Source organism: Abramis brama, assembly GCF_963993115.1.
Source record: "Abramis brama genome assembly, chromosome: 9".
Taxonomy (NCBI): Eukaryota; Metazoa; Chordata; class Actinopteri; order Cypriniformes; family Leuciscidae; genus Abramis; species Abramis brama.
Window position 1 is genome coordinate 20,950,580 of NC_139971.1, and position 25,599 is coordinate 20,976,178.

Consider the following 25,599-nt stretch of genomic DNA (forward strand, 5'->3'; position numbering starts at 1 on the left):
GTTCATTTGAATAAGTGTGATAGCTGCCATCCGAACCCTGGTGCGCACCAAACAAGCAGGCCGAGACCGATGAAAAGATGGGTCTCGGTCCGCTTCCAAACAAACTCGATTCGAATGGAATATGAATGCAACATGGACCAAAGACATGTAAACGAACCAAAAACGGGACATCATGTCACAAGATGCGAACTTAAAAAGGACAGAATGCTCAAGCATACCTGTTTTTTCTCACCATAGTCGTGATGTTGCCCATCACAGTTCGGTACAGTCATCAGAACCACGTCTCCTCGCATCTTTGTTTGATTCCTGCCACTGTTTTGACTCCTTAACACATTTTATAAGCTCTTCGCAAGTTCTCAGCTGGTCAAAATACCATCATATGTAGGCTACGCACATACAATGAGCACATTTAACCCAGCACACCGCATTGTTTTGGATGACCGGTAAGTTCTATCATGAAATATATGTAATAAAAGCTGACCAATCAGGTTGTGAACATATCCCTATGCCTTTAGGTTCGGTGTTAAAATGCAAATGTGAACACTAAGCGGACCAGGACTAAATGTTGTTGTTTTTTTTTGGTCTGGACCAAATAAACCAAGTGAACTGAACTACAAGTGTGAACACACCTTAAATGACCAGTTCACAATGGTCTGCCCTAAAACAAGATCCATATCATTGAGAAGGTATCTCCTCTCTAAGTGGTTAGTTCAGAATAGGCAGCAATGGACCAGACCTTATGTCAGTAGCCAATAATCTAACTCTAGAAAAATAGAAGTGGAATAAGTGATACTGACATACAGTTATGTCTGTATTCCCTAACCTGAGGACAAATTGCAGGCCTCTTCTTTTTTTTTTTCATGTCAAACACAGGTTTTTATGTTATTTGTCCACAAAGTCCCAAATGAAATACATGACATATATACAGGCTGTATTTTAATAGCATTTTGCAACAGCAGGATAGCAGTTTTAAATGGGCACTTTTAAATGTATATATTCCACTGCATTACATAAAAATATATGTCATCTGCAAGGAAATCATGCTAGATCTTTTCTTTATTGTTTAATGAGTCATTTTTGCTGTTATATTACCTAGTGTCACAATGTATTTTATTGCATTTTATTGCATGTGCAAATCAGTTAATCTTTCAACTGTCTATTATTTAGTCATTCTAAACAAACAATTGTGAAAAGTGTGTTTATGTTATCTTTTAGAACAAACATCACATGGTTTATTTTTTTTGTTTTAAGTATCAGTAAAATGATCAAGTACTTTTGAAAGCATTATATTATTAAAGACACTTTTATGTGAGAACTGAACTGAACTGAGCTGGACGATGACATTACGATGACATAGATGATGACATTTTCTCCAGAGCGGCTCTATGTATAAATTAACTAAATTAATAACTTTTTTACAACTAAAATGAACCATCACTGAACTTACTTAACCTGGACTTTAACGCTATTTTCTTCTAGATCTGCTGTACAGCCGAAACAAACTTTGTTGCATTATTTTCCTGTTCTCTCTCTCTGTAAAGCTACTTTGAAACAATCTGTATTGCAAAAAGCACTATATAAATAAAGCTGACTTGACTTGACTTAAAGAAAATATTTTTTTAAAGACGTCTACATGCATTTTGTAAATATGTTATTTATTGTAAAAAACATATATATTAACATTTAAAATATCATAAATGTATAATCTAATTTATTATTGTAATATTAAAATATTGCAGATATAATTTGGTTTTCACAGTTATTTATAGCTATAATGTCCTTAATATATCTTCTTGAAATCTGTTGTATTACAGATGTTGTCACAAAAAATGTATCCATACAATAAGACAAAATGGTTTTATTTTGTAACTTTTCCCATTAAATGTTGCTTAGTGTTCTTTTCAGGCTTTAATAAAATAATGTAACATTTGGGGGCAAATAAGCAGAGGAGCAGGCCAAAACTAGAAGCTAAAATAGCAAAAATTTCCACAGCAGTTGTAAATTTACCAGGTGAACTGACATATGCAGGTACAAATGCCAGCCACACTGCACAAAATATAAGCATGCTGAAGGTTATGTATTTGGCCTCATTAAAATTGCCTGGTAACTTCCGTGCTAAAAATGCCAGAAAAAAGCAGACACAAGCCAAAAGGCCTATGTATCCCAACACACACCAGAATGCCAGATCAGAGCCCACACTGCAATCCAAGATGATCTTGGACTGTTGATATTTAGTGTTTCTATAGGGGAAAGGTGGGGACGCTACAAGCCAGACAGTACATATGACCACCTGAACTAGAGTGCAGCAGAAGATGATGATTCTCTGCTGTATTGGGCCCAACCATTTCATTATATTGTTTCCTGGTCGGGTAGCTGTAAAAGCTGCCAGCACAACTAAAGTCTTGCCCAGGATGCAGGATATGCAGAGGGAGAAGGTGATGCTGAAGGCAGTGTGTCGTAGCATGCAGGACCAGGATGTGGGTTCCCCAATAAACACCAAAGCGCATAGAAAACATAGAGTCAGTGATAACAAGATGAAGAAACTGAGCTCTGAGTTATTCACACGGACTATAGGGGTTCCTCTGTTGTACAGAAATATCCCCAGCACTGTGACAGTCAGAAAGGCTCCCACTATAGCTATCACAGTCAGGCTGATTCCCATTGCATCATGGGAGAGAAACTCAACTACCTTCAGGACACACACTGTTCCATTTTCATTGGACCAATAATCTTCAGGGCATGACAGACAATCTATTGAATCTATATATATAAAAAGAAGAAATAAAATAACTAAATCAAATGATGGAGGCTTTATATTTTATTGTCAATAGGAAAACATACATCACCTGTCTGATTACTGATCTTGCCAATATCACATGGGACACAATCAAAGCAGCACAGAGGTTGCCCACGACGGACAGCCTTTCTGAATCCTGGAGTACAGCCGTTACTGCATACAGACACCGGTACCTACAGTATATCACAATTATTTAAGTAAAAAAAAAGTGCATTGACTCATTTAAATTGCACTGAAGCATAAACAAGTTTAAAAATAAATCCCTTATCATACTCAATGTTTTTATATTAATAGGGGCTCAAGGATCACATAGTGACTTTTTTTTTTTTTAAAGAACAACAGATGGCAGTGCAGTGCACAGTCAACACCTTGCCTTGTTCTGTTGTTTAGACCACATAATGGCCTGTTCCTCAATCACCAGTTCTCTCCCAGAATGCTGAGCACCATCATACAGGCCCACTTTCACAAACTGAATATCTCCACTTGAGTGTCTTTGCCAGTTTATCAAGTCATATGATGGGATTGAATCTCCCTTGATATCAAAGTTAACTTCCTCTCCAGAAACAGAAAAGGAGATTTCCTGTAAATAATCCTGAAGCTTTGGAGTATAACAAAGCAACAAGAAGAGGGGGTCAGTTTAGTAAGAAGAAATACACTTCATCTCATACAATATAATTGCTATTCTGTCTGAAAACCAGTTCTAATCAAACCCTAAGGTACTTTTACCTGCGATGGAAACACATTGCTGAGGTTTGCACATGATAAATTCTCAAACGGTCCATTTCCAGGCCTGCAGTGAATGAGGTTATGTAGAGAATGAGCAAAGGCATACACTGCTTTATACACATTGTAGGTCACACGAGGGCTGGAAGTGTTCATGTAGGCAGAGTGTTCTTGTCTGAGAGTTTCTTTCCCAGTGCAGGAGGGCAAATGACTGTTCAAGTTGGATGTGGAGGGGGAACAACCATACAGAGCCTCCCACAACTCCTGAACTTGGGGGTTTGAAGGGTACCTTTCTGGGGTCACCGTTTTGAGGTAATCCTGGAGACCTGGGATGTGTCCTTGACGTATTGCAAACCCAATTGTGCCATCTAAGAATGGATAAGTTTCTGCTAAAATTGAAGCTGTAATCCAAGCCTCACTTGCAATCCACTGAATTCCTGTGATATTTTGAGCAACAAACTCTCTTAAGAAAGGGTAAAATTCACCCTCTCCTGCAAAAACAATGACCACATTAGCTGTGGATTCCTTCATTACTTTAAGAATCTTCAGGACTTGTTCCTGGGTATAGTCTTTAGGTATCATTTCATGATAGGCCAGACAAATGTTAGTATTTTCAATTTCTCGCTTTAAGCCTTGTAAAGCAAACCTGCCATAGTCATGGTCTTCAGTTACCACACCAATCCATGTCCAGCCAAACCTTTCTAGCAGCTGTGCAATAGCTTTGACCTGGTAATCATCATTGGGAACCACTCTGAAAAATGTTGGGAACTGCTTCCGATCACTTAGACAAGAGCAGGTTGAGAAATAACTTATCTATAAATTTAACAAAAAATAGAAAAAGAAAGAAAAAGAAAAAGCAACAACTCTTAGTCAAGTTTGTACATATATAACAGAAAAATGTATAGACAATATAAAAATCTCTCAAGAGTAGTTAACATACTTTCATTATAAGACATCATTATAAGTCATATATATATTTACCATGGGAATTCTGAAAGGCTCCAGAGTTCTGGAGACAACGATGGATTGTGAGGATCCAGATTCCCCTACAATTCCTAATAAAGGACTAGCTCCAGAACACATAAAACTTTGAACAACATCCTGCCCATTCAGTACTGCCAGAACTGCTTTCTGAGCCGTTACAGGAGTGGCACAAGAGTCAAAGATACTATAAGCCAGAGTATGGTTTAGTAAAAGGTCTTTTCTGTTGTTAATTTCCTCCACAGCAAGCTTCATAGTGAGAGCCCATCGGAAAGCTCTTGGATCAAACCTGCATAAAAAATAAATAAAAACATCTTAGTTGAAAATCTTGTAAGACAATGGATTGGTTTCTCAGAATTATTTATTGGAGAAATAATAAAGTAAACAGTAAACAATAGATTTTTTTTTTTTTTTTAATTACAGGTTAGGAAAGACGTAAAAAAAAAGAAAGAAAAAAAAGACCTAAGACATGTCCTTACCCTCGACACTGTGCTGCCAAAGGTCTCTTTATGTAGTCTGTTGGTGGAAGCTCTACTCTATAATGCAAAGGAAAAATTCCTCCTATTGTGAAGTCTCCACTAGTCATGAACACTGGCAGATTAAAGTCACCCTGTGGGTTGCAGCTTGAAGTCACAGCTGCACTGGAAAGGTAAAATACAGATACAAAAATATGAATCATTATCCTGTTAACCTCCATGAGAAGAAAAAAAAAAAGCAAAGTGATGCTTCTCTTACCTTCGGTTTTATATGTTAGTCATGCATATGATTATGCATGACGTCTTCCTGAACTATATTGAATCAGAATTATGCATAAAATCATAAAACGCAACTGCCAAATGCTTAACCTAGAAGTTTGTATAAATGTTATTATATTATGTTGCGTTTTCAGATAATTGATGGTATATAATTACTGTACCATGTAAATCAAGGCTGTAACCATGTCTTGAACATTGGGGGGAGGGGGTGTTATTGGTCTTTTTATTTAAAGAAATTAAAGGGATTTAAGGGAATAAAGAAAAATAAATAAGAACATTGAAAGGTTCAGGTATATTGTAGCTTTGAAGGAATCAAAAACTATTTCCAAAGAACATTTTATTGCAATATTTTGCGCAATTCACTCTTATTTGTATATTTCTAATGTGTTAAAAATGCTAATCATTTATTGTCACATTCCGTACTGCATTGCATGAATCATGTAAATTATAGCATATTTTCAATTCAAAACTGTGAAATTTCATGAAAAAAAGTTGAGTAGTTTGCATCACACTGTCGGTCGTTTAACATTTATATCGTAAATTTATCGTAACAATTGTCAAAAATGTACCTATACTTACATCTTACCACACTCTCTTTCAATGCAAAAAATAAAGCGTTCACACTCGTCTTCTGTAAGTAACAGTAAGTCCCACCTTCTTTGATGTGATTGGCCATCTCAAACATTTTGACATTGACATGCGGACTGGAGTGCAACAGAGCAGCATCAAGAATATCACATATTGGGGGAGACAATTTGGCCTTTTCTAATTATTGCGGGGGACTTAAATGCATTTATATATATATATATACATATATATATATATATATATATATATATATATATATATAGAAAATAACACATTTAAAGTTGTTATGCGACCACTTTATTAAACCAGAATTGCATTAAAGTTTACAAACGTTCTAATCCTTTTTAATTGAATGTTTAAAGGTTGTCTCGTGGTTGAATGTGTATCAGGCGTGCATTATAATTGGTTAAAAGAAGTGATTAAATTCACAAGGGCTTGGTACATTAAAGATTTACAGCAGGAGGGGCCTATGCTTTTGGTTTGCTTGTCTTCAGGTGAAAAGTTAAATCCATCCCTCAATCGCAGATTATCTATATATGCTGTACCCATTAGATTAATTTCTCTTTGTCAGTTATGGCATGGCTTTATGCAATGTTGCTTACATTTTGGCCTCTGTGTATTGGTTTGCAGAGTCAGCTTAAAAGCAAGGACAACTGTGTCTTTCAGGGAGACGAGGATAAATACAGCTTTTACCAGGGGGGAGATGTGGTTTTGGGAGGGATTTTTCCTTTGCATTCCAGCCCTATATCATCATTATTTTCTTTCAGGACCAAACCTAAACCAACCAAGTATAAATTGTGTGTCATGCTTTCATTGTGTAAATTGTGTAAAGCAATCTAAATGTTTAGAAATTGTTTTAATTTTCTTTGTCGTATTGCAATTATGCAATGCATTCAATACATGTGTTTGTGAAATCTGCTGCAGCTTTACCCCTCGAGCACTGAGGTGGATGCAGACGATGATCTTTGCTGTAAGAGAAATAAACCAGTGGCAAGACCTTTTGCCAAACCTATCTCTGGGCTACCACATCAGAGACAGCGGTGATGACATACCTGTATCTGTCAAGAGGTCTCTTCTCCTGGTCAATGGACAGCCAGAGAGGGACAGTGGACAAAGCTGTGAAGACACACAAAAGCAGCCTAGCCCTGTAATTGTGGGAGATGCTGCATCAGGAGTCTCCATGGCTGTTCTGAGAACTCTAGGCTCATTCAAAATACCCTTGGTAAAACATTTAACATTATTCATTTTTGCATTTCTTTCTTCGTTATGAAGGCTGAAATGTTGTATTGATTTAATGCTATCATATAGTGTTTGACAGATAGATTAATATTACTTAATTGATTTCAAGAAGATTAAAATTAGACTTCTAATCTTACTGAAATGTGTTTTTATATTTTAGGTGAGCTACTTTGCATCCTGTTCCTGTCTCAGTAACAAGAGAGAGTTTCCAGCATTCATGCGGACTATGCCGAGTGATCTATTTCAGATTAAAGCTTTGGTAAAACTTGTATATTATTTTCAATGGACATGGGTCGGGGTGATCGGTGTGGATTCAGACTATGCTCGGTTTGCCATCCAGCTCTTCCTGAAAGAATCAGAAAGATTTAACGTTTGTCTTGCTTATGTCCACTTTTATCCTGTTGCACTGACACAAGATGCAGTGGAGGAGCTTGTGAACATTTTAAAAACCTCATCTGCTATAGTAACAGTAAACTTCTCTGGGGAATCAGAACTACATAGTATACTAAAAGAGTGCAGACGCCAAAATGTTACTCATCTTCAGTGGATTGCCAGTGAGGCCTGGGCCACATCAAAAGTCCTCTGGGAGGATTTTGGTGATCTGTTAAAGGGAACATTGGGGTTTGCCATACGGAGAGCTGATATTCCACATCTTGGCAGTTACCTCAGAAGAATAAATTTTTCTGTTGCTGAGACGTCCCATTTTCTCTCTGAGTTTTGGGAAGAGACTTTCCGTTGTCGGCTGAATGGGTCCTTAAACACCCATGTACATGGAGAAGCAGCACAGAACTGGCCACCTTGCAATGGCAGTGAGAGTTTGGATGATGTGTACACTCCTTATTCAGATGTGTCACAACTCAGAGTGTCCTACAATGTTTATAAGGCTGTGTATCTCATAGCACATGCACTACATGACATGAGCACATGTGTCCCAGGAAAGGGCCCCTTTCAGAATGGGACATGTGGGAGTCTGTATAAAATTCTGCCATGGCAGGTGTGTGTTACTCACCATTTTACATTCTCTGCATTTATAGCACTGATAAGGAATTATCAAGCAGTGTACAAGTTTTAAAGCAACGTTTAAATATAACATCTATGTATCTAAATATTTCCATCCATGCATTTGAATGTTTTTGCTCTGCATCATCCTTTCTCCCAACCTTCATCTAAGCTCCTGCACTACATGAAACGAACACATTTCACAACATTAGGGGAAGAGGTCAGATTTGATGACAGTGGTGATCCAATTGCATCCTACGATCTGATAAACTGGCAAAGAGGGTCTGATGGCTTCCTTCAGCTAGTGAGGGTGGGATTCTATGATGCCTCCCTTGAAGAAGACAAGGACCTAATAATAGATGAGCCAGTAATTATGTGGCACAGAGGAGAGAAGGTGTGTGCCATCCCACTCATCACCAGATATTGTTTACTATGTTTGTTTTGCCTTCAAATCTTCCCAATGATTATGGCTGAACTTAATAAAATCCAGTTTTGTAACTTTACATGGAAATGCACTATTGATTTCATTTTGCACTAAACATTTGTACATACAATTTGGTTCACACTGTAATTTAGGGTCCAATTCTCACGATTAACTTACTATTAACTATGACTTTTGCCTCAATAAACTCCTAATTACTGCTTATTAATAGTTAGTAAGGTAGTTGTTAAGTTTAGGTATTGGGTAGGATTAAGGGATGTAGAATATGGTCATTCAGAATAAGGCATTCATATGTGCTTTATAAGTACTAAATTACAGCTACTAACTTAAATTAAAATTAAAAATTAAATTACAGCAACTAACTAGTTGACAGTGAGAATTGTACCCTAAACTAAAGTGTTACCAAAATATGTTAAATGTAAATAATCCGGCTACATTTTTTATTTATTAGGTTGCATAAGTTGCAGGTTTTAAGTTGCATATTTCTTTATGCAATGAAAGTATGTGGTGAAACTCTCATTGAGTTCAGACTACATTTCTACTGCTTGTTCTGTTGTGGTTATTAGGAACCAGAATCATTGTGCAGTCAAAGCTGTCTGCCAGGCTCCAGGAAGGCCAGGCAAAAAGGAAAGCCAGTTTGCTGCTTTGACTGCATACCGTGTGCTGAAGGAGAGATCAGTAATGAAACAGGTGTGAATTTCTTCACAGCTCCTCACTTAATGGAATTTTGAAAAATAATAATAATAAATAAATATACAAAACATAGACGTCAATCAATCAATAAATGTAAAACAATTATATAAATACATTTTATGCTCCCCCTTTTCACAAATTTTTCCACAGACTCAAATGATTGCCTGACATGTTCAAAGGAAACATGGCCAAACCAAGCTCGAGACAAGTGCATTCCAAAAACATTAGAGTTTTTGTCCTTTCAGGAGCCCTTGGGAATAATCCTGTGGGCATTTTCAGCATTCGGGGCCTGTGCAGCATTAGCAGTGCTTGGTGTGTTTATAATGTACAGGAAAACACCAATCATACGAGGAAACAATATGGAGTTAAGCTTCCTTCTCCTCCTGTTCCTCTGCGCATGCTTTCTGATTGGCCTGACATTTATAGGGAAGCCCACTGACTGGTTATGCCGGACTCGGTATCCAGCCTTTGGAATCAGCTTTACTCTCTGTATTTCATGCATCTTGGCAAAAACTGTAGTAGTTTTAATGGCATTCAGAGCCACCCTCCCTGGCAGTAATGTCATGAAGTGGTTTGGCCCTGCTAAACAAAGATCAAGTGTAATCGTGTGCACTTTTGTGCAAGCACTTATTTGTATCATATGGTTAACAACTAAGCCTCCTGTTGCTGCATATAACACCGAGTTCATGAGTGCAACAATAATTGTTGAATGTGCTGTAGGATCTGAAATTGGTTTTTGGTGTGTGTTAGGATATATTGGCCTCCTTGCTTCTTTGTGTTTCTTATTAGCATTTTTGGCCAGAAAACTACCAGACAACTTTAATGAGGCTAAATTTATCACATTCAGCATGCTTATATTTTTTGCTGTGTGGATAACATTCATTCCAGTTTATGTGAGCTCTCGTGGAAAGTATATGGTTGCTGTCCATGTCTTTGCTATTCTAGCTTCTGCCTTTGGTCTCTTGTTGTGTATATTTGCTCCTAAATGTTATATTGTACTTCTGAAACCTGAGAAAAATGACAAAAAACATATGATGAAAAAATAAAATAAAATTTTAAAAAGTGTTACAAAGTTGTAATAATACGGTACAGTAAAAAATGCATGAATAGCCAAAATTTTTCCTCAGCAGAAATTACCTATACAAGTTATCCAGTAAATAAAATTACATTTAAATCCATTTTGTTGTTGGTATCATTTATATTTGACTTTTGACATTCAATTTCATTTAGACTTGCCATTATGTTCACCAACAAATGCACTGAGCACAGATGGAAGAAAATTCAGAATTTTTTAAATTCTGATAATTATTATTATTATTATTATTATTATTTTACTGTGCACATACTAAACACTGTAAATGTAGACTTTTTTTTGGTAATAAAAAAAATATTTGTATGTTATATCATTGACACTGTAGCTATTATGTATTTACAGTGCAATTATGTAAATTTCATATTATACAGAAATTATAAGTCTGCTTATTAGCCATACAACCATGACTCAAAATCCCATAGTGCCTCTTACTTTCACAGTACAATAGATCACAGTGCAGAGCTTTCCTTGTTGTTATGGCTTACACTAGTGGCATGGACAAACCTTTTCATAGGAAGGGTCAGAAATATATAAAAAGTAAACTAAATTAATCTGTAATTTAAAATAGTGAGTAGTAGTTTCATCAACATAATATTTGCTAACTCATTGTTTCTTTATATTTTTATATATGGTTTGTTTGCCTTCTTTTTAAATGTATTTGTTTAGCATCAAACAAACAATATAATAGGCCTACTTGTTCACAGTAATAAAACATCAAGTTTTGCATCAAGTAAGGGGTTTGTGATATACCGGTAGACACATTTAAACATTAGAAATGTGTCAACTGGTAGATATTTTGGAATGTCGCCTCTATTGTGGTTATGCTCACGTGACGTTTCTATGCTGCCCTGTTATGAAAGCTTATCATTTGCATGCATTTTTTTTAACCACTGCGGTTTAAAAACAAGTGATTTTAAACCGTTGAAGCGCAATAAGCAGCAAAAGAGAACTCCTTTCGCAATATGCATGCGCTGTCTGAGGGGCCGTTTACACAACATCGTTTTCAACTGCATTTGGCCATTCATTTACATTTCATTTTGGGAGCCTGAAAATGCAAACTTTTGAAAACGGGATTCAAAGTGCAAGTTTTGAAAACGTTACTGTTATCGTCTCCATGTAAACTACAAAAACTTCATTGATTTCAGATTTCATTGTCTGACCTTGGCTTTCACCTTTTTTTAGGGTGCCATCAGCTGACTTTGTCCTATTAGCAGTGGCGGTTCTAGGATTTTTCTGTAACGGGCCATTAAGGGGCCACTTGTTACATTCAGGGGCCAAATACAGGGTACATTCAAGCACACAAAATCATTTATTCAGTACGGTGCAAATACATTTCGGCAGTCATTCCTTTTTCAAACGCTCTAATAAAAAATTATGAGCCAGTAAAGTTTGTAATGATTTTTTTCATTTATTTATACTGTGCATAAAGGACACAATGCACTTCTTTTTGAATTCCACCTTTCAAGTTTCATAATCATGTCGTCGCTTATAAAAAGTAAATTATTTGTAATTGTTTGGGGGTGGAATTGCATCTGTGGAAATCATCTCTTCTCGTCGACGATTGATGGGTGGGAATCTCTAGGCACCTCACGATTCGATTCGATTACGATTACGATTCAGAGGGTAGCGATTATAGATTATTAACGATTTTTTTTTTTTTTTTACTACTTGGTACTTTAAAAGCCAAGTATTTATGATGACCCATAACGAACTTACTTCCAATACTTCCTATATAAATTTTATTAATAAAACAAATGGAAGTGATTTGGCAAGTCAACTGTAAGGTTACATTTGCCAGCATATGTCCCAACCAAAGAACCAACAGGAAAATAAAGGTGTGCCTGTACTAGCAGCATACTTGTAGTAAATTAATACACACTTCAGCATATTCTGAATCTCTAGCATTTAATAATAGACTTCTAACCAACATCCTCCTGTTATTTCCAATGAGCAATATAATCCTTCAGACAAAAAAAAACAAAAAACATTTTGCTGTAGCAAATTCACAAACCGTTTTCGTTCAAAAATATAGAATTATGTAGGCTACCAGCAGCTCTCATATAATGCTTGTGGACTTACACATTTTCTGAATATACAAAGCCGCTCTTTAATATACACAACTAAATAATAAAGAGTTATGACTTGAAATGTTTGCTGTATACCACAATCAAAAACAGCTTATACAGTGAATGAACATCTGCAGAGAGCACAGTCAAAATGTAACTTTGTGTGACTGGCATTGCACTGATACACACTGTGAGTGTTGAGGGCAGTAACGTGCGTATAACAGATCGGTTTACAGCATATTGAGGTGAAAACTAAACAATACAGAAAGCAGCTCTCATACAAAAAAATACTAAATAGGTCACAATGAAATTGCCAGTTTTACATACGTTAGCTTTTAATGAAGAGGGTGCCGTTCGGATTTGGCGCTCAGCCATCATGCGTCTGTTATGTGCGCGCCACAGACTGTCCGCGCACTGCACGTCCACTTTAGAGTTCCGCCTTTTGCATTCCGTCAATATTACGTTATTAGGAAAAAATATATATATTTTTTTTTAGAAATCGATTTTTGACATTTGTGAATTGATTCAGAATCGTCCACGTCCGCATCGCGATGCATCTAAGAATCGATTTTCCCCCCCTCCCCTAGGAACGGGGGCCAATCAGGGGCCAATCAGATTTTAGCAGGGGCCAGGGCCCCTGTGGCCCCGCCTCTAGAACCGCCCCTGCCTATTAGGGTAAATTATTTTTGGCAAATTGTCTGAAACCTCATACACATTCAGGTGCATTGTCACTATCTGAAATGTAGTGAAAAGCTCTTAGAGTTAAAAAAAATAATAATAATATTTTATTCCATATTGACAGAAAAACACAGAATTGTTGACATTTTTGCACATTTATTAAAAAAGAAAAACTGAAATATCACATGGTCCTAAGTATTCAGACCCTTTGCTGTGACACTCATATATTTAACTCAGGTGCTGTCCATTTCTTTTGATCATCCTTGAGATGGTTCTACACCTTCATTTGAGTCCAGCTGTGTTTGATTATACTGATTGGACTTGATTAGGAAAGCCACACACCTGTCTATATAAGACCTTACAGCTCACAAGTGCATGTCAGAGCAAATGAGAATCATGAGGTCAAAGGAACTGCCTGAAGAGCTCAGAGACAGAATTGTGGCAAGGCACAGATCTGGCCAAGGTTACAAAAAAATTTCTGCTGCACTTAAGGTTCCTAAGAGCACAGTGGCCTCCATAATCCTTAAATGGAAGACGTTTGGGCCGACCAGAACCCTTCCTAGAGCTGGCCGTCCGGCCAAACTGAGCTATCGGGGGAGAAGAGCCTTGGTGAGAGAGGTAAAGAAGAACCCAAAGATCACTGTGGCTGAGCTCCAGAGATGCAGTCGGGAGATGGGAGAAAGTTGTAGTAAGTCAACCATCACTGCAGCCATCCACCAGTCGGGGCTTTATGGCAGAGTGGCCCGACGGAAGCCTCTCCTCAGTGCAAGACACATGAAGGCACACCTGAAGGACTCCAAGATGGTGATAAATAAGATTCTCTGGTCTGATGAGGCCAAGATATAACTTTTTGGCCTTAATTCTAAGCGGTATGTGTGGAGAAAACCAGGCACTGCTCATCACCTGTCCAATACAGTCTCAACAGTGAAGCATGGTGGTGGCAGCATCATGCTGTGGGGGTGTTTTTCAGCTGCAGGGACAGGACGACTGGTTGCAATCGAGGGAAAGATGAATGCGGCCAAGTACAGGGATATCCTGGACGAAAACCTTCTCCAGAGTGCTCTGGACCTCAGACTGGGCCGAAGGTTCACCTTCCAACAAGACAATGACCCTAAGCACACAGCTAAAATAACGAAGGAGTGGCTTCACAACAACTCCGTGACTGTTCTTGAATGGCCCAGCCAGAGCCCTGACTTAAACCCAATTGAGCATCTCTAGAGAGACCTGAAAATGGCTGTCCACCAACGTTTACCATCCAACCTGACAGAACTGGAGAGGATCTGCAAGGAGGAATGGCAGAGGATACCCAAATCCAGGTGTGAAAAACTTGTTGCATCTTTCCCAAAAAGACTCATGGCTGTATTAGATCAAAAGGGTGCTTCTACTAAATACTGAGCAAAGGGTCTGAATATTTAGGACCATGTGATATTTCAGTTTTTCTTTTTTAATAAATGTGCAAAAATGTCAACAATTCTGTGTTTTTCTGTCAATATGGGGTGCTGTGTGTACAATAATGAGGAAAAAAAATGAACTTAAATGATTTTAGCAAATGGCTGCAATATAGCAAAGAGTGAAAAATGTAAGGGGGTCTGAATACTTTACGTACCCACTGTATTTGTTTGTTTGGGAGTGAAGGCTAACACAATTTAATCCACAGCATGCATATCTCAACATTATCCTACTTAATGATATAGAATAGCAAATACTTCGGTAACACTTTAGAATAATGGTCCGTAGTTAACAAGTAGCTATGCAGGAAGTAATAGGTAGTACTGCATTAACACCGAACTTAATACTATTAACTAATATGGAAGCAATATTAACTAAGCAGTAAGTAATATCTAATTTAGTACAAAGGTAGTTCCTTGGTAGGTATTTGATTATTACTAAAGAAATGTATCCTCACTGAGAACTACTTGTGAACTAAGAAAGAATAACCAATTAATTACTAATCACAAAAGTAACATGTCTAAAAAGTGAACAATTGTGGGGTTTTTTTTTTACTCTTAACATGGTCATAACATTTCAGAAGCTTGTGCCTCAAATGGGTTCTTAGTGGAAACCAGTTTATGAATATTATTTTCCCCCAAATACATTAGCTACAGGTTGAGATTGTGACTACTACTCTTGCCAAAGGATGGACGCATGTTCTCTGTTTATTTCAAACTTAAACATAGAATAATACTAATAATGATAATTTGTTTAAAATTTTAAACAATTAGGAAGTGATGCTGACACTCATGATTGGATTAGTTCACTATTATGAGCTCTTGAGTGTCAGTTCAATATGTCTCAGACTCCAAAGACCTACCTTTATGTTACAGTAGCTGCCAGAGGAGGACTTCTCTTTAGGATATGAATATAAACATTGATGTTCTCTTGTCAAAAACAATTTGCATCCTTAATGAAGAAATTGGCTGCATTTATGTTGCGATAATCGCAAAACCACATCTTCCAGATTACAATGTTTGTTAGAATATTACTAGTGCCTGTACAGTATGTGTTAAATATAAAATGAAATAACTTGTATTACTTGTGAAAAACATGCTAACTCCTCACTAATTACGCAAGCGTTACCTTGTTATCCCGCAGGAACTACTAGTGATGTGGCCCATTATTTTAAAGTGAAAAACATGCTAACTCCTCACTAATTACTCAAGCATTACCTTGTTATCCCGCAGGAACTACTAGTGATGTGGCCCATTATTTTAAAGTGAAAAACATGCTAACTCCTCACTAATTACTCAAGCGTTACCTTGGTATCCCTTGTTAACTACTAGTGCAGCCTGGTCTCATTGTAATACGTAGGTATTAATACGTAATTTTCTCAAAGATAGAAAACACTTTTTTGTACGTTTCGATGCTGAAACGTATAACGTTAATATGGACGTATCTGCAATGTTTAAACGTAACATTATTACGATTTTACAGCTAAAAAATGTAAACTATTTACTAATATTTCATATCATAACGATATCTGTATAATTTCCCTTTTACCATTTTATAGATTATAAATGTAAGATCTCTTAACCCTACTCCCACACCTAAACATACCCATTTTATTGACAAAATTAAAAGGATAAAACTTAATGGACAGATATGTGTAGGGAAATGGCAGTTTTATTAACAATATAGCATTAAAACATAGTAAAACTAATCCTACCCCTACCCCTAACAATTTCTGTAAACTAAGTTACGTAGGCTAGAATTATAAAGAAAAACAACAGACAGGTATAATCACAATCATTTATTTATTGAGAAAATATCAAAACCGGTACCAAAAGTTGTTCACATGATGATGTGTCGCAGTCCTCTCTGGCAGTATTGTATGAGGTAAAGTTACAGAGCAGAATATAAGTTATTAATCCATGAAAATGTTAATCCGGTTTCGGTTCGCTGTTCGCTCTGTGAAGGCGCGCGCGCTTCTCCAATTCAAATATAGTACACCAATTTAAACACGGCATGTCGTAATCTGTGACGAAGCATGCAAGAGCCAATAAGCGTCTGATATCACTGCCGTAAAACATGTCCTAACGTTTCGGGAGAAGCGGAAATGGAGATGAAGATCACTGGATAAAGGGCTGAATTTGGATCTGTTTCTTGCAAACAACGTATGGATTCTAAAGATTTGGATTACATCAACCTAATAAAATTTATATATTTTGTGAATTTATGTTGTGTTTTAGTGTATTATGGGTCTATAGGAGAAAATACCTTTTGTGTCTCACAGTAACTAAAACACAAAATGGTTAAACGATTAAAGAAGGTATTTTTAAGGTTTTAAAGTGTATTCTTGTTTAACACCATATAGGCTAATCATCCGAAACGAATTTGCAGCAGAAGGCATGAACAGAGCGAAATGTTATTATTTATGAGTAACGTTAAACTGTATTAATAAATGTGACTGAAAATTTAATTGATAAAACAATTGAATGCAATAGAGTCAAAACATTAATTTTGAGTAATTAGTGAGGAGTTGGCATGTTTTTCACTTTAAAATAATGGGCCACATCACTAGTAGTTCCTGCGGGATAACAAGGTAACGCTTGAGTAATTAGTGAGGAGTTAGCATGTTTTTCACTTTAAAATAATGGGCCACATCACTAGTAGTTCCTGCGGGATAACAAGGTAACGCTTGAGTAATTAGTGAGGAGTTGGCATGTTTTTCACTTTAAAATAATGGGCCACATCACTAGTAGTTCCTGCGGGATAACAAGGTAACGCTTGAGTAATTAGTGAGGAGTTAGCATGTTTTTCACAAGTAATACAAGTTATTTAATTTTATATTTAACACATACTGTACAGGCACTAGTAATATTCTAACAAACATTGTAATCTGGAAGATGTGGTTTTGCGATTATCGCAACATAAATGCAGCCAATTTCTTCATTAAGGATGCAAATTGTTTTTGACAAGAGAACATCAATGTTTATATTCATATCCTAAAGAGAAGTCCTCCTCTGGCGGCTACTGTAACATAAAGGTAGGTCTTTGGAGTCTGAGACATATTGAACTGACACTCAATAGAGCTCATAATAGTGAACTAATCCAATCATGAGTGTCAGCATCACTTCCTAATTGTTTAAAATTTTAAACAAATTATCATTATTAGTATTATTCTATGTTTAAGTTTGAAATAAACAGAGAACATGCGTCCATCCTTTGGCAAGAGTAGTAGTCACAATCTCAACCTGTAGCTAATGTATTTGGGGAAATATAATATTCATAAACTGGTTTCCACTAAGAACCCATTTGAGGCACAAGCTTCTGAAATGTTATGACCATGTTAAGAGTGAAAAAAAAAACCCACAATTGTTCACTTTTTAGACATGTTACTTTTGTGATTAGTAATTAATTGGTTATTCTTTCTTAGTTCACAAGTAGTTCTCAGTGAGGATACATTTCTTTAGTAATAATCAAATACCTACCAAGGAACTACCTTTGTACTAATTTAGATATTACTTACTGCTTAGTTAATATTGCTTCCATATTAGTTAATAGTATTAAGTTCGGTGTTAATGCAGTACTACCTATTACTGCCTGCATAGTTACTTGTTAACTACGGACCATTATTCTAAAGTGTTACCAATACTTCCAGTGTCCTCTCTGCATATATGGTATTTTTACATGTGCCCCATGCAGCATTTTTTTTTTATTTTCATGTTTTAATTACTTATGTATAAAGCAGTTTAAAATGACCCAAACCCATACAGGACCTTTATTATACAATTTTTAGACAAAATGCCAGATGATAACAGTTTCCAAGATAGGATTGGTTAATAAAATGTTTAAGGTGGGGCTTAGCAAAAGTGTATTTGCATGCATGTTGCATGCATTAGAGAGTCGAACTTGTAACCCGAAGGTCGCAGGTTTGAGTCTCAGTACCGGCAGGAAATGTAGGTGAGGGGAGTGAATGTTGAATGTAACTCTCATAATCCCGGGTGCCGCAGCAAAAAAGGCTGCCCTTTGCTCTGGGTGTGTGTTCACTGTGAGAGTGTCCAGTACTCAGTGCTGTGTGTGTGTGCACTTGGATGGGTGAAATGCAGAGCACAAATTCTAAAAATGGTGTCTATGGACACCATACTTGGCTACAGTCACATCGTTTTTTTTTTTTGTTGTTGTTGTTGTCACTTTCATGTTTCATGCAAGAAATTGACCAGCAAGAATGTTAATTCCAGATATCTACATTGAATTTCTTCCCAGTCACAAAGTTAAATGCAGATATCTCCAGAGAAAGGTCTTTCTAGTCAAAAATCAGATTGAGATATCCAAAAGTTAATTTGACTAGGAAGAATTCCAATTCAGAATATCTCTTATTAAGTTGTGCCTAGTCTAAACTCCAATTTAAGATATCTACAATTGTAACTTAAGTAGTAATAAATTACTTTCAGATCTAAACATGTATTTTGGATCTTTAAAGAAGATAAATTTAAGATATCTTTGAGTTATGATCTTTGATATTTGAGTTATGACTAGTCAATCACCAGTTAGCGCTATTTTGAATTATATTTTTGCTATTGGTAATTCAATTACAGATATCTTTAATAGAATGATGCCTAGTACAAAATCAATTATAGATATTAATTTAAATTAAAAGTTGAAAATTGTCAAAATATAAATGCTTATGTGTAATGCATTACGCATATATAACTTATATAAAATAAATATAATAAATAATTAGCAGCAAAAGCTGGGCAATTTTGTTACTAAAATGCTTTCACTGTGAACTGCTTTAATTTTGAGCAAGAAATAAAGGGAAAGTGGCTTTATTGCATCAGATATATGTAACATTTCCTTATTTCTGAGGTTTAGTTTAGGTTTGTGATTCTTCCCAAGAATAAAACCTACTCCGGAGCATGTTAGTACAATTCTTAGCACAATTCTTAGGTTTAATAACTGGTCAACTTATATGGGTTATATTAATATTTTTGCTAAGGAACAACTGTGGACTATCCCTGTAAGTAAGAGCATGGCGTGAGTGAATTTTGCACACATACATTCAGCCCTGTAAGCATTAATCCTGTAACCTGATGAACTAGACTTGAATAAAAAAGTACTATTTTTTCATCATATGCTTTTTGTCATTTCTCTCAGGTTTCAGAAGTACAATATAACATTTAGGAGCAAATATACACAGCAAGAGACCAAAGGCAGAAGCTAGAATAGCAAAGACATGGACAGCAACCATATACTTTCCACGGGAGCTCACATAAACTGGAATGAATGTTATCCACACAGCAAAAAATATAAGCATGCTAAATGTGATGAATTTAGCCTCATTAAAGTTGTCTGGTAGTTTTCTGGCCAAAAATGCTAATAAGAAACACAAAGAAGCAAGGAGGCCAATATATCCTAACACACACCAAAAACCAATTTCAGATCCTACAGCACATTCAACAATTATTGTTGCACTCATGAACTCGGTGTTATATGCAGCAACAGGAGACTTAGTTGTTAACCATACGATGCAAATAAGTACTTGCACAAAAGTGCACAAGATTACACTTGATCTTTGTTTAGCAGGGCCAAACCACTTCATGACATTACTACCAGGGAGGGTGGCCCTGAATGCCATTAAAACTACTACAGTTTTTGCCAAGATGCATGAAATACAGAGAGTAAAGCTGATTCCAAAGGCTGGATACCGAGTCCGGCATAACCAGTCAGTGGGCTTCCCTATAAATGTCAGGCCAATCAGAAAGCATGCACAGAGGAACAGGAGGAGAAGGAAACTTAACTCCATATTGTTTCCTCGTATGACTGGTGTTTTACTGTACATTATAAACACACCAAGCACTGCTAATGCTGCACAGGCCCCGAATGCTGAAAATGCCCACAGGATTATTCCCAAGGGCTCCTGAAAGGACAAAAACTCTAATGTTTTGGGAATGCACTGGTCTTGGGCTTGGTTTGGCCATGTTTCCTTTGAACATGTCAGGCAATCATTTGAGTCTGTGGAAAATTTGGAGGAAAGGGGAAGCATAAAACACAGATTTTTCCTTCTTCTCAGAAAACCATTAAGTGAGGAACTGTGAAAAACTTCACACCTGTTTCATTACTGATCTCTCCTTCAGCACACGGTATGCAGTCAAAGCAGCAAACTGGCTTTCCTTTTTGCCTGGCCTTCCTGGAGCCTGGCAGACAGCTTTGACTGCACAATGATTCTGGTTCCTAATAACCACAACAGAACAAGCAGTAGACAACGCTACATTTACTTAACTCTTTGTGTAGGGACATTTTGACAGATAACCATAATTTATGCACAATTTTCTAAATAACTTAAAATGTTGCAGGATAATCTAAATCAGTGGTGTCAAATTATGCTGCTGGAGGTTTCTAGCGAGTCAGAAGTCCTTGGGCCTGCCCCAATACCTATACTTGCAGTCTTTGCAGTTGAGCACTTGTCTACTTTCATAATACTATTTCCTGTATTTGGCCCAGTTGTTCAAGTGACATGAAGACTGCAGTGTTGCAAAAATACAAGCTTTTTTAAAAGAGCTTAATTTACACATTTTTATTTTAAATGGGTCCTTTTATGCTTTATCACTTTTTCAACTTTAGTTAGTGTGTAATGTTGCTGTTTGAGCATAAAAAAGATTTGCAAGCTCAAAGTTCACTCCAAAGGGAGATATTTTATTTAAAAACAAACCTGTGGTGAAAATCAAGTTTTTAATGCTGTTTATATGACTAGTGGTGTTTTTAATATGGTTTAAGACAAACTATGTGTAAATTCATAAGTCAACACCATTGATGAGTATTTTCTCCTTAAAACTGCAGTGAACCAAAGACAGTCTCAAAAACGCGGTTTGAAATCGCTGGTGTTTCTGACGTCACAAACTACCTTGTAACCAATTACGTCAATGTGTGGTCCTCAACGGGTGGATCTGTGAGCTGGTGTGAGTGAGTGGAGGCGGGGCTAATATTTAAATAATCTCTGCCCATCTCCAATTTTAAGAGCATACAAGTTCTTGAACATGATGCATGATGTGATATGCTTAGCATCAAAGCGGTATTAGAGATACTGTGGATTTAGTGTACATCAAGGGCACTGATCTTTGGCATTTACCAGACATTGGACAGTCTTGCACACTTACTTATTGTTATTGGCCAAAACTGCAAGTGTGGGTATTGGGCTAGATCCCTTGATTAGCTGGTTCAGGTGTGTTTAATTAGATGAGACTAAACTCTGCAGGACAGTGAGCCTCAATGATCAGGATTGAACACCCCTGATCTACATAAAACAATGAAAATGTACTCATGTATAATATATTAAAATGTGTATGTGTTTAGTATGAAAAAAAAATCAACAGTGCATTTCCATTTAAAATTATGAAACTGGATGCTTCTTAGTTCAGCAATAAACATTAAGTAGAGATGAAGAAAAAGCAAACATAGTAAACAATATCTGGTGATGAGTGGGATGGCACACACCTTCTCTCCTCTGTGCCACATAATTACTGGCTCATCTATTATTAGGTCCTTGTCTTCTTCAAGGGAGGCATCATAGAATCCCACCCTCACTAGCTGAAGGGAGCCGTCAGACCCTCTTTGCCAGTTCATCAGATCGTAGGATGCAACTGGATCACCGCTGTCATCAAATCTGACCTCTTCCCCTAATGTTGTGAAATGTGTTCGTTTCATGTAGTGCAGGAGCTAAGGTGAAGGTTGGGAGAAAGGATAATGCAAAGTAATGAACACATTAAAATACATATACATATATATATATATATATATATGTATATATTAGAGTTTTTTCCCTTATTTTTGTATAATTTAGCCATTGCTTAAATACTTGCACAATAATAATTAATTAGTAACACATTATAGGAGGAGAATGTAAAATATAAAGTAACATACACACACGCACACACACACACCTGCCATGGCAGAATTTGATACAGACTCCCACATGTCCCATTTTGAAAGGGGCCCTTTCCTGGGACACATGTGCTCATGTCATGTAATGCATGTGCTATGAGATACACAGCCTTATAAACATTGTAGGACACTCTGAGTTGTGACACATCTGAATAAGGAGTGTACACATCATCCAAACTCTCATTGCCATTGCAGGGTGGCCAGTTCTGTGCTGCTTCTTCATGTACATGGGTTTTTAAGGATCCATTCATCCGACAACGGAAAGTCTCTTCCCAAAACTCAGATAGGAAATGGGACGTCTCAGCAACAGAAACACTTACTCTTCTGAGGTAACTGCCAAAATGTGGGATATCAGCTCTCCGTATGGCAAACCCCAATGTTCCCTTTAACAGATCACCAAAATCCTCCCAGAGGGCTTTTGATGTGGCCCAGGCCTCACTGGCAATCCACTGTAGATGAGTAACATTTTGCCGTCTGCACTCTTTCAGGATACCATGCAGATATGAATCCACAGAGAAGCTTATTATGACAGTGGCAGAAGAAGATTTTAAAATGTTCACGAGTTCCTCTGCTGCATCTTGCGTCAGTGCAACAGGATAAAGGTTGACATAAGCAGGACAAATATTAAATTTTTCTGACTCTTTCAGGAAGAGCTGAATGGCAAACCGAGCATAGTCTGTATCCACACCGATCAACCCGACCCATGTCCACTGAAAATAATGAACAAGTTTTACCAAAGCTTTAATTTGAAATAAATCACTTGGCATTGTTCGCATGAATGCTGGAAACTCTCTCTTGTTACTGAGACAGGAACAGGATGCAAAGTAGCTCACCTAAAATATGAAAACATTAAGATTAGCAGTGCAGTAGCAGTACAAGGCAACATCTTTATCAACATAACATTGTATATGGACCAAAATGATCAATATTTACATATAATAAATTATAAAAACATGCAAATGTATGCACGTTAATCTAAATGATACAGCATCATGCATCAATACATCATCACAATTTTCATTACCAAGACAAATAAATTATATTATTGTTAATAAAATAATATTTTAAATATTAATATATTTTGTATATTCTGTAAATTTAATATATTTTGTTTTACTAAAGGTATTTTGAAGGAGCTTAGACTTCTCAGAACAGCCATGGATATTCCTGATGATGCCTCTCCCACAATTACAGGGCTAGGCTGCTTTTGTGTGTCTTCACAGCTTTGTCCACTGTCCCTCTCTGGCTGTCCATTGACCAGGAGAAGAGACCTCTTGACAGATACAGGTATGTCATCACCGCTGTCTCTGATGTGGTAGCCCAGAGATAGGTTCGGCAAAAGGTCTTGCCGCTGGTTTATTTCTCTCACAGCAAAGATCATTGTCTGCATCCACCTCAGTGCTCGAGGGGTAAAGCTGCAACAGATTTCAAAAACACTGAATGAATTAAACAACTGCAATTCAGCAAACAAAAATGCATTTTCTTTTAGTTCAGAGAGACTAAGAACAATTTTTAACAACTGTATTCTTTCACAGATCATCTATAAGAAGAAATATAAAACACAACACACAATTTATACTTAGTAGGTTTAGGTTTGGTCCTAAAAGAAGAAACCAATGATACAGGACTGAAATGCAAAGGAAATAGCCCTCCCAAAACCGCATCCCCCCCCTGGTAAAATGTGTATGTATCGTCATCTCCCTGATAGATGCACCTATCTTTATTTTTATACTGACTCTGCACACCAATACACAACATAAACCAAAGTGTGAGGAGGGTGACATAAAATAGTGCCATAACTGAATTATAATCTAGTGTTTACAGAATTTATAAACAATCTGTGATTGAGGGATGGCCTTAAGCTTGGTATTTTGTATTTTCGTTAATTTCATTGTAGCTACTGCTCATGTATAAAACATTTTGCAGGGGATACAGTGTAATATAAGATTCAATTGTAACTGTGCGAGGAGCATACTATAAGTAACAGCAATGACCAACTTATATAATTATTATATCTACCATATGTTATTGATAATGCAATTATTTTTGAATAATATCTGATATGTGTAACTTGTCACTAATAAGTGTTTCCATCTGGGATTTTTTATTTATTTATTTTCTCACCTCTCTAATGCAGTGGTTTCTTCAGACCACTAAGGTACAAGGTGACTTTGAGCTGCTAGTATCAATCAACCGGAGACTTCATAATATGAGTTGTTAGGACATGACATTTATACTCCTTTAACCCTCTGGGGACCACAAACGCGCCCGCGCGTTTTGCTCGTTTTTTTTTTTTAGCAATGAAAATAAACACTAAATGCTCTGTTAATTTTGATCTTTCATTTTCGTGTAATACATCAATCGATCCTGTTCAGTTTCTATTTTTTTTCTGTATACTCACAATAAAAATAAAGTGTTTTGCTTTTTGACAAATAAAGAAAAATTAACATGATGCGATTTCTGCCTTCTCTCTGTCAGTAAACTCCCATTTGAAACGCGTTCGAAAATGATCTATAACTCCGCGAAAATTCAGTCAAACAGGCAAACAGACCCACGGGCATAAAGCTTGAGATCGCATCTTTTAAATGAAGTCATTTATATAAAAAACAAATATTCTCAGCTTCTGTAATCTGTATAAAAAGAGAGCGACTCCTGTCGAGCTCATTACGACCTAATTCACAGTAATGTGACCACTCCCCGGAGAGCGCGTGCTATTCAAACGCAAATTCTGAGAACTATTTCATAGCTGTGAAACGCCCACATCAGCTGTAAACAAAGCGCGTCGCGACTCCTCGCGAGTGAGACATTATAGCCTACCTTATGGAGAAAAGATTCCTCAGAACAGTGCTGATGAGGAGCAATATCTCCTGAAATGAGGAGCAGATTCCGCTGAGGAGTGAGGTAGGCTGTTTTCTTTTCTCACGTGTGGAATAACGTTATGGAATAACGTTAGTGTAGGCCTATGTTAACCGCAAAAAGATGAATCGCATTTCTATAATATGACTCGCCTTTCTGTGAGATGAATGAAGGGGACATATTTGTAAAGACTGTTTAGCCTAAATATGAATTGCGCGTCTGTGTGTGAAAGAATAAACTGCTTTGCTATAGCCTACTGAGATGAGTAAAAATCGACTGGAATATGTTGAAATAAAATGTATTTGTATAAG

At 36.8% G+C, this 25,599-nt stretch overlaps 2 protein-coding genes across 2 annotated transcripts; one reads left to right on the forward strand and one right to left on the reverse strand.

The window, feature by feature from the left end:
* Positions 1 to 1,858: 1,858 nt before the first annotated feature.
* LOC311089500 (vomeronasal type-2 receptor 1-like) lies at positions 1,859 to 23,813 on the reverse strand (the record flags this gene model as incomplete). Its single annotated transcript, XM_084124222.1, has 11 exons — positions 1,859 to 2,760; positions 2,847 to 2,970; positions 3,171 to 3,389; positions 3,518 to 4,333; positions 4,502 to 4,790; positions 4,981 to 5,142; positions 19,612 to 20,506; positions 20,602 to 20,725; positions 21,986 to 22,207; positions 22,432 to 23,265; positions 23,550 to 23,813. The coding sequence occupies 11 exons, from the start codon at positions 23,811 to 23,813 to the stop codon at positions 1,859 to 1,861; spliced, it is 4,851 nt and encodes a 1,616-aa protein (XP_083980348.1).
* On the forward strand, positions 6,803 to 10,385 carry LOC311089094 (extracellular calcium-sensing receptor-like; the record flags this gene model as incomplete). Its single annotated transcript, XM_084123544.1, has 5 exons — positions 6,803 to 7,066; positions 7,244 to 8,077; positions 8,255 to 8,476; positions 9,091 to 9,214; positions 9,368 to 10,385. The coding sequence occupies 5 exons, from the start codon at positions 6,803 to 6,805 to the stop codon at positions 10,261 to 10,263; spliced, it is 2,340 nt and encodes a 779-aa protein (XP_083979670.1). The 3' UTR covers positions 10,264 to 10,385.
* Positions 23,814 to 25,599: the final 1,786 nt, after the last annotated feature.